We start from the raw sequence: 10000 nt of genomic DNA on the forward strand, positions 1-10000 counted from the left end.
CTGGGTGTCCGTTAAACGAAGATGATTTTGAACAGGAGAAAACAGAAGTCAAGTCACCTAGTGTATACGAAAGAACAGTAAATATCAATGCCATATTCAAGTGATAGTGTTTCAAAAAAAAATTCATAGTTCCAAGGGTAATTTAAACTTGAAATGGCGAAGGAGCTATGGGTGTGTGCACTCCTCAAAAGCAATGTTCTTGGAAATAACATCGAAATACATATCCTAATTGCATAAAAAAACATAGGCAAATCGGTCCCTTCTGTCATTGACAATGTTATCTTAAAAAACAGTTTCTTCAGCTATTATCAAGCAATCAAGATGACAATGATGATAATAATAGTAATGCTAAAAGTAATAATAATAATAATAACAATGACAATAGTAGTCGTTGCAGTAGTGCAATTATCATCATCATCATCATCATTATTATTATTATTATTATTATTATTATTATTACTATTATTATCATTATCATTATTATTATCAGTAGTAGTAGTAATAGTAGTATTAGTAGCAGCAGTAATTGTAGTAATGATAATGATTTCCTAAAAGTAAACATGCCATTTTGGAAAATCAATCTGTTCCTAACACATGAAAAGGGAGCCTCGCCATCACCTCTCGTGCTTTGTTGTGAATATTACCCCTATTTATAATACTCCTAATTGTAACACAGAATACGGCTACAAAACCCAGGACCGGGATAAGTCACCTGTTTTACATGGATGACTTGAAATTGTTTGCCAAAGACGGCAACGATCTTGAAGGAATAATGCATTCAGTAAAGAAATTCAGTTATATTCTACCAGTTTGTTCAAAATTGTGCCAGGCCCGAACCAACGAATATGCACATATACGAACGTGCATCTACACATAAATAAATATCTATCTATCTATCTGATGGATATACATTCATATATCTATCTGTCCAGTAGATATGCATGTTTAGACTTATTAGTGTGCATTTATTCATGTGTATATGCAGGTCCGTATTATGAAGATTTATTGGCCTCGCACAATTTTAACAAACCGGCCGATAGACACATTAGGACGAGACAAATGCGCAACGACCAAAAGACAAGAACATCACCAGAACTGGACACTATCCGATATTAAGAGAATTGATACCAAAATCGGAAAAAATCATGTCATGCAACAGAATTCACCATCCGAAGGCTAACGTAAACAAACTACAATTAGACTGATGCACCGTCAGAAAAGACCTCGATTAAGATGTTTGGCAAGTATGTGGGTGTCAGTGAGTGATGGAAGACAACAATAGCTCCATGGAAGAAACATAAAGGATATAATCGTAGAGTTCTTGCAATACTAGCAACAAGACTGAACTCTGCAAATCACACAGAAGCCAGAAACACGTTCGCTTCGATATCATCAACTGGACGCTATCCAATATTAAGAGAATTGATACAAAAATCGGAAAAAAATCATGTCATGCAACAGAATGCACCATCCAAAGGCTAACGTAAACAAACTACAATTATTATCATTATTATTATTATTATTATTATTATTATTATTATTATTATTATTATTATTATTATTATTATTATCATAGATATTATTACTATACCATTATCACTTCTATTAGAATTTTTGATATTATTGTTATATATAGTGATTAGGATGAAAACAATAATGATATTGATGATATTAATGATAATGATTTTCTTTATACGGGCATACATATATACCGAAATACATATCTATCAATCTCTACATATATATCTACCGGGTAGACTGATAGATAAATGTATATGTATCAGATATACAGACAAATATGCATTTATTTTTTGTGAAAATACATGTACGTATAAATGAATATATTTTGGGTCGGGCCTCACACAATTCTAATAAATTGGCCGTATAATAATAGTAATGGTAATAATAACGATAATAATAATAATAAGGAAAATAATGATAATGATAACAATAATAATGATAATAATAATAAGGAAAATAATAGTAATGATAATAATATTAATAATGATAATAACAATAATAATAATAATGAAAAAATAATGATAATAGTAATAATGAAAATAATAATATTAGTTATAATAATGATAATGATAACAATAATGATAATAATAATAACAATATTGATAACAATAATGAAAATAATAATCATAATAATGATAATAATAATAATAATAATGATGATAATAATAATAATAATAATAATAATAATAATAATAATAATAATAATAATGATAATGATAATGATGATAACAAAAATAATAATAATAACAATAATAATAATAATAATAATAATAATAATAATAATGAAAATGATAACAACAATAATAATAATAATAATAAAAACACGTGTAGGCGCCAGTTTCCTTAGTTTGTGTTATGTAATTGAGAGTTTTAGGTGAGCTTTTTTCTTCAGATAAGAAATGTTATAACTATTCCATACTATAACATTAACTTTTATCATCTTTGATTTTTGTTGTATAACAGGGAAGTAAATCAAAAGCAACGAGGATTTATCATGATATATGTACTGTATGTAATCCTGAATTAACGAGTTTGCTTTGCTTTCAATTACTATTGCTTTAATTCAAGAAAAAAACCCTAGTTTTTGACGTACTTATCAAGGAAGGTAAATTGGCATGATGAATTTACAAAAGGGATTTATATAATGAAGTCGCTCATATAGTTCTGATAACAGGAGATTGTTAATGTAACCTACATGAATCTGCCGGTAACGCCTTTCAAATTGTAACATCGACCAGTCGTTCTTATTTATCCCTTTTATTTGTTTATGTAATAGTAGTACTAATATAGGGAAAACGTAAGGATATTAACAATGAAAGAGGACAAAAGAGGAAAGAAACTGCACAGCTCCTTATGAAAAGGTAATTTTTCAGAATACATTTGCATAACTTATCTTCACAATTTTAGTTTAGATGGATTCCTCTCGCTCTCTGCTGTCCAAGTATATCAAAATGAGGTAGAAAATTACCCAAAATTAGGACTCAGAAATCCCCCCATTACCCACAATCTTGGTCCTCATAGCCGGGGAGGGCAGAAAAGGTACCAGGGAAGTTGCGGGGTAAAATGTGAATAATATACACAGAATCAGTCACAATATTGTGCATAATATAATATACACAGAATCAGTCACAATATTGTGCAAGATCAACATGGGAGAGCGCCCAATGCCAAGTCTGTCCTATGCTCTATCTTGCCATGAATATGCGGAGGATTTATTGTTTTCTTGGGAGGGGGTTGCGGGTTTTGCATTCAGTAGTTTCATTAGTTTACCCTAAAGCTTCCCTGGTTGCTTTCATAACCTCCCCTCCTAATGGGACCAAGAATGTAGGGTCTGGGGGATTCCACACCATAATTCCTACATGCATGTGTATTGGAGGGTGAGAGGAATCCCTCAATACCAAAATCGTCACAGTTGATTATGTGAAGGTGTTATGAAATACTACTGAAAATAAGTTGCAAAAGTGAAGACCTATCATAGTTTTATCTCTATCTGGGCAGTTTTCAAGATTTATGGTAATGATCATAATTAATATAACTTAACATAATTCTGTAAATACACATTAATTTTAATTGAAGGATGTGATTTTAACCAATAGTACTAATAGGCCTAAGGCTAAGAATAAATGCAGACACGGTTCAGCCTCATTAGGCCAGCAATTTTAGCAGGTTGGGACAGTGGATTGGATCTGGCTGTCATTAGCCTGCTTGACCACCACTTGGCTAGGAGAACCACAAATTTTCCAAAGCAATATTTGGAAAACACTAAAAGGGATTCTACGCTGGACTGTACATAGAAGCAGTTGTATGTTATGTATTGATTTGACTTTGTTTAGTCATATTTTCTTTTGTTTATTTCAGGATTATCTTCTGTAGCATTCACCATGTTTAGATTCAACTTCAATGTAGAAACGGAAGACCAGTCAGGTAAGAATCGCATCACAGGTTATTGATTATTTAGAAATTGCAATTTGTACATGTAATAATGATAATTCTCACCTAAGTAATCACAAGCATTGACTTTTTTTATTCGGTGTTATTATTTACATAATTCACTGGAGAAATTATAAGCATTATATTTTTTAGTTTTATTGGCATAATTCTCATAGATGAGTACCAAAGACACCTAATAAATTCCTTTTTAAAAATCCCCTCACTAGAACCCATGGCAGAGGAGCCCCTAGATAATCCATCAGCGGAAAAGGCGCACTCGGAAGCACTCAGAGACTGGCTGCCTGCTCAGTGCCATGAGGTCACCCAAGAACATCTTAATTTTCTCACAGAGGGTTGTGTCGTGGAGGAAGTCACAATCGGAGAAACTGAGGTAAGGTATTTTGCCATTCATAAGATGTGGGATTCAGCACAGGTAGTGTTTTTTTTCTACGTATCTTCTATCCTCTTCTAATTCTTTTTCATGTTCTACTTCTTTTCTTCTCCTCCTTTTCTTTCTCTTTCTCCTTCTCCTTCTTCTCCTTCTCATTTTCATTTTCCTTCTCCATCTCCTTTTGTGTCTTCACCTTCATCTTCATTGTTTTCTCCTCTCCTCTTTTACTCCTCTTTTCTCTCTTCTCTCCTGTCTTCTCTCTCCTTCCCCTCCCCCCCCTCCTCTCTCTTCTCCCTCTCTCTCTTTCTCTATCTTCGTCTCGCTCTCTCTCGCTCTCTCTCTCTTTCTCTTTATCTCTGTCTCTGTCTGTCTGCCTCTCTCTCTCTCTCTCTGTCTATCTCGGTCTCTCTCTTTCTCTCTTCTCTTCTCTCTCTTCTCTCTCTTCTCTCTCTCTCTCTCTTTCTCTTCTCTACTCTCTCTCTCTCTCTCTCTCTCTCTCTCTCTCTCTCTCTCTCTCTCTCTCTCTCTCTCTCTCTCTCTCTCTCTCTCTCTCTCTCTCTCTCTCTCTCTCTCTCTCTCTCTCTCTCTCTCTCTCTCTCTCTCTACTCTCTCTCTCTTTCTCTCTCCCTCTCTCTTTCTCTCTCTCTCTTCTCTCTCTCTCTCTCTCTCTCTCTCTCTCTCTCTCTCTCTCTCTCTCCTCTCTCTCTCTCTCTCTCTCTCTCTCTCTCTCTCTTCTCTCTCTCTCTCTCTCTCTCTCTCTCTCTTCTCTCTCTCTCTCTCTCTCTCTCTCTCTCTCTCTCTCTCTCTCTCTCTCTCTCTCTCTCTCTCTCTCTCTCTCTCTCCTCTCCCTCTCTCTTCGTCTCCCCCTCCTCTCCCTCTCCCTCTCCTCTCCCTCTCCCTCTTTCTCTCTCCGTCCCCTCTCCGTCTCCCTCCCCTCTCTTTCTCTCTCTCTCTCTCTCTCTCTCTCTCTCTCTCTCTCTCTCTCTCTCTCTCTCTCTCTCTCTCTCTCTCTCTCTCTCTCTCTCTCTCTCTCTCTCTCTCTCTCTCCCCTCCCTCCCTCCCTCCCTCCCTCCCTCCCCCCCTCCCTCCCTCCCCCCCTCCCTCCCTCCCTCCCTCACTCACTCCCTCCCTCTCCCTGTCTGTCTGTCTGTCTGTCTGTCTGTCTGTCTGTCTGTCTGTCTATCTCTCTGTCTACTGTTATCATCATCATCATTATAATTATAATAATAATAAAATCTTTATGATAATGATAGTGATAAATTGTTTTATTCATATAGGTATTTCCAGTGAACTTTATGCCTTTCCAGATCATTTTATATAGTCAATTTCAGTCCTCTATGCCTTTCCAGATCAAGTACATTAGCATGATCTCGGCTTTAGAGAAGATGCAACAGACTGAGGTGTCAACTAATATTGTTCCTGCCTTTCAAGATCACACTGACCTTGTTCCAGCTGTATATGAAGGTCAGTTGTTGCAACTGGAATTGGAGAAACAGTCGACATTGAACTTTCTTCGCCCCAAGTCCAATCTGTTCTTTAAATGAACAAATGTGGTTACACCCATTCACTCGTCTACATTCATATAAAGAGGAATATATTCTCTCTCTCTCTCTCTCTCTCTCTCTCTCTCTCTCTCTCTCTCTCTCTCTCTCTCTCTCTTCTCTCTTTTGCACGCATGCATACACACATGCACCCCCCCCCCCCATGGTTAAAAAAAATAGTTGCAATTTGTGCCATTTGCCTATTATTCCATTCAGGATTCATTAATCAAGTAACCTCTTCTTATAGGTAGTTTATTGTAAAATTTACAAATTAACTTGATAGACTGAACCCTTCCCAATTGGGTGAACATTTTGATTCATTTCTTCTTGTTCTTGTTCTTCAATAAATACAGTATAGTGATGTTTTCATCTTCAGGAGGCTTGAAGATTTGGGAATGCACTTGGGACATCTTGGACCACTTATCGTCAATGAAAATGAACATGAATGGCTGCAGGTATTATGTTTATTGTGGTTATGTTGAGTAGGTATATGGAAATATTTGGATTTCAGTGACAGTATTCATTGGTTTTGTAGAGTTAACATTGTGTTTTGCTGTACGTTTTCTTTTCTTTTTCATAAATTCTGATTTTAGGGTTCTGGAGTTGGGTTGTGGAGCAGCACTGCCTGGACTGTATGCTGCACTTCAAGGAGCACACGTTAGCCTTCAGGACTATGTAAGCATGAGATTATAGTAGGATTACATTTTTGTATTACTGAAGTCAAAATTAGTTAATAGCTTTTTTTTTTAATATCTGTTGATAGAATGAAAAGGTAATACAAGGACAATCCTAAAACAGAACTCTAAATCTGAGGTGTTTTGTTGAAGTTCTCTTTTTTAATGTTGCCTAAGAGATTTATTTATTTTTCTTTCTTACAGAATGAAGAGGTCATTCAGTATATTACCATACCTAATGCTGTGTTAAATTTGGCTGATTCCTCGTCTTTAGTCATTGACGAAGAAGGAACAATTGACTGCAAATTATCTGATTCGTCTGTAAAGCAAGTGGCTGAACGTGTTTCATTCTTCTCTGGAGATTGGAGTGGTCTTGAAAGCAAACTTTTGATGCAAAATCCCCATGAAAATTCAGAAGAGAAACTAATGAAAAATGTAAACAATGACGAGCTAAAATTTGATGTGATTTTAACTTCAGAAACAATATATAATACAGACTGCTATGAGAAACTGCTACATGTGATGACCAGTTGTCTCAAGAGAACTGGGATAATGTATCCTTTTTGAGCTATTTTTTGTTGTTGTTATTGTTGTTGACAATGCCAGTTAATAGGATATTATTCCATTTCAGACTGTGAAGATAGTTAAGTATTTAATAGATGTAAGAAGTTGCTTAGGATATTTCACCTATGTAATTTTGACATATAGGGCCTAATTCCATAAATTACCAGTATTGGGACAACCTAATCAAAGTATATACTTGCTAATATCATTAGTAGCTTGTTATATATTTACTTTTCTGCTTATCATAAAAGTATTATTCACCCATATTTTTGTAGATTTTTGAAACTCTTAATATTGTATATTTCATATGTCTGGAAAGTATTAGATAAACATACCTTTATCTGGTGACATGAAACCTTAAGTATTTATCATTCCTTAAAAATCACCAGCATTCTGGCAGCAAAGTCCCATTACTTTGGAGTTGGAGGAGGAACGCAACAGTTCATCAACTTTGTGAATAAACATAATCAACTGGATGTTAAATCATTTGTTGCAAACAGTCAAGGTAAATCACTCTGACTTTTAAAAACTTGATATTGGAAATGTGTATATTTTTGTGTTTATTTGTCAAAATAGATTCATTAATAGCCCATATTTGAATTCATACAGTTCTTTCCTTTTCAGGTTTGAAGCGAGAAATCCTAGAAATGAGATTCAAAAATAAATAACAATAATTTTGAATATTCTTTTATTAATGCCCATGACACAGTATCCTTATTGTAAAATCCTTACATTCTAATGGAAGATTTACCCGACATTAGCATGGGTTACAGCACGACTAAATACACTGCATACAAGACAAATAATATATAAATGTTCAGTTGCAAGTTTACTCTGTCTTACTCCCTATTTTTTAATGTTTGCTCTTTTCTTTCTTTCATTTTTATTTCTTTTTCTTTCCTTCATTAGCCCTAATCAAGGGGAAGACATCAGACAAAGACTCAGACTGTCCTCAGAATATGAAGACATATGGGACCAAAGGTGTTCTAAAACCAATTGCCCAAAAATGCGCTTATTAAATGTATTGTTCATTTAAGTTTCATCTATAACAAACATCAATGTGTTAATGTTAATACATTACAGTCATGAGATAGTAGGGCATTTATGGAAATCGTCGCTACTTACATTATAAATGAAAGTTTCAACTAACATAAGAGTTAATGAATGCATTTTTTGGGCAACTGATCTGTGATCGCCTTTGGACCTGCAGGTACTTACATTCTTGTGATAGTCAATGTCTGGTATCTTCCCCTGATGGGGACTAACGATGAAAAAAAAAATTAAGAACATCTTAGGATGTCCATACCCTCATATACTGAGAATCTACATCTGACTTAACATACAATACAGAATGGCACACAATAAATGCATCTGTATGTATGTGTGCATTCATATCCGTTTGTGTAAAAGTGCGAGTGTGTGCACGTGTGATAGATGGATATGTATAATGATATGCAAGTTTTCAAGTTATGAATAAATAAAGCACATTCTTTCATACTCTTTATAATAATCAACATATAACAATTGAACCCATAAATTACAGCAACAATACACATGAAATACATCTCTGATTTTTGGCATCCACTTGTACACTGTGATTTATTTCATTGTTCAGAAAGTACAGTTACGATAAAGCAATTCCCTGCCAGGAACAACCCTAAAAAATTTCATCACAACAATTGCTTACATAATGCCGAAGTCACTGAAAGTATAAATGGTAATGCATGTATCTGAGTGAGAGAGAAAAAAATCTAGCCTCTTCTTCCATACGCTGTCTTCTGTTTTTATGGAGCCAGCCTCTCATAAACCCAGCCCTCTTCTCCTTCATGAGTTAAGCTTTTATCGATGGTTTCGTCAGCTTTAGGTTTTCTGAAGCGGATCCTGTCATGAATGCGTGTTGTTTGTCCTTGCCAGAATTCAATTACTTCTGGTATAACACGGAAGCCGCCCCTGTAATTGAAAGTTTAGATATCATAACATCTTGAGGGCTTTGATTTCTTTGAAGTAAATTGGTGATTTATATGGTCAATAGTTTTGCAATATACTTTTATTCAGGCTAATAAAGCTAACTTACCATATTTCTGGTCTTGGAATGGACTTCTCTTCATCTTTATATTCTTCTTGAAGTTGCTTTTCTTTATCTGTCAGTACATGGCGACCTTCGATGACCTAAAAGTGACAATATTAATTTACCCTGTACCAATGATACAGTATTTTTTTTAAAGCTCTTTCCTTTTTGCAATGTTGATATATTAGTTCTTGCAATATTTTATCATTAAGACTGGCAAAGTTCTGTAATAAATGCTCATTGTATTTTACTTGCCTGACTTTGTGGGCTAAGGCATGCTCCAATCTGACTGCTGCGTGGACGAGAATGGAAATAATCTGTCGACTCCTTTTCACTGATACGTTCTACGTTTCCTTCAATTCGAACCTGGTAATCAAAACAACAACTTTATTTCACACGCTTGATCAGTGTAAGTTATATAGAAAATATTTTGTACCATGCAAATAAATGTACAAAAAAAAGAAAAGCAAAGAAAAAAACTATATCCAACTATGACACTGTTCCTGAAAAGATGTTTATGCCAAAATAAAAATCCTCAGAACCAGGAGCTGTTACTGCATTTTTCTTTTCTTTTCTATGCGTCATATGAGAGGAGGAGGGGGGGGGGGGGAGAGAGAGAGAGAGAGAGAGAGAGAGAGAGAGAGAGAGAGAGAGAGAGAGAGAGAGAGAGAGAGCGAGAGAGAGAGAGAGAGAGAGAGAGAGAGAGAGAGGAGAGAGAGGAGAGAGAGGGGGGGGGGGTAAAATTGTTTATTTCTTCAATCTTAAAAAATAATAATAATAATAATCATAATAAAAACTACAGATTAAGTCC

General features: G+C 35.0%; 2 protein-coding genes across 6 annotated transcripts in view; one reads left to right on the top strand and one right to left on the bottom strand.

Annotated features, from left to right (window-relative positions):
• Positions 1 to 2372: 2372 nt before the first annotated feature.
• On the top strand, positions 2373 to 7802 carry LOC113818075 (histidine protein methyltransferase 1 homolog). Of its 4 annotated transcripts, none has more exons than XM_070121847.1 (9): positions 2373 to 2395; positions 3880 to 3945; positions 4179 to 4342; positions 5692 to 5806; positions 6260 to 6338; positions 6477 to 6558; positions 6762 to 7111; positions 7511 to 7626; positions 7746 to 7802. In XM_070121847.1, exons 2-9 carry the CDS (start codon positions 3903 to 3905, stop codon positions 7787 to 7789), a joined length of 993 nt encoding a protein of 330 aa, XP_069977948.1. In that variant the 5' UTR covers positions 2373 to 2395; positions 3880 to 3902; the 3' UTR covers positions 7790 to 7802. The 4 variants fall into 4 exon arrangements, with proteins under 4 accessions (XP_069977948.1, XP_027226011.2, XP_027226012.2 ...); XM_027370210.2 differs by lacking the exon at positions 2373 to 2395 and adding an exon at positions 2524 to 2626; XM_027370211.2 differs by lacking the exon at positions 2373 to 2395 and adding an exon at positions 2745 to 2882.
• Positions 7796 to 10000, bottom strand: part of LOC113818076 (pyridoxine/pyridoxamine 5'-phosphate oxidase) — an 8018-nt gene continuing 5813 nt past the window's right edge. For both annotated transcript variants that reach the window (XM_027370214.2, XM_027370215.2), the window contains exons 5-7: positions 9445 to 9555; positions 9196 to 9290; positions 7796 to 9071 (exon numbers count right to left, since the gene is read on the bottom strand). In XM_027370214.2, the coding sequence (XP_027226015.2) occupies positions 8906 to 9071; positions 9196 to 9290; positions 9445 to 9555 (372 nt within the window). In that variant the 3' untranslated portion in view covers positions 7796 to 8905. The remainder of the gene's footprint in view (positions 9072 to 9195; positions 9291 to 9444; positions 9556 to 10000) is intronic.

Source organism: Penaeus vannamei, chromosome 5 (assembly GCF_042767895.1).
Source record: "Penaeus vannamei isolate JL-2024 chromosome 5, ASM4276789v1, whole genome shotgun sequence".
NCBI classification, from domain to species: Eukaryota; Metazoa; Arthropoda; class Malacostraca; order Decapoda; family Penaeidae; genus Penaeus; species Penaeus vannamei.

Coding starts and splice junctions, on each gene's coding strand:
- LOC113818075 (XM_070121847.1), top strand. CDS start 3,903: ATGTTTAGATTCAACTTCAATGTAGAAACGGAAGACCAGTCAG. Junction 6,559..6,761: donor ACGTTAGCCTTCAGGACTAT/GTAAGCATGAGA, acceptor TCTTTCTTACAG/AATGAAGAGGTCATTCAGTA. Junction 7,627..7,745: donor ATTTGTTGCAAACAGTCAAG/GTAAATCACTCT, acceptor TTTCCTTTTCAG/GTTTGAAGCGAGAAATCCTA.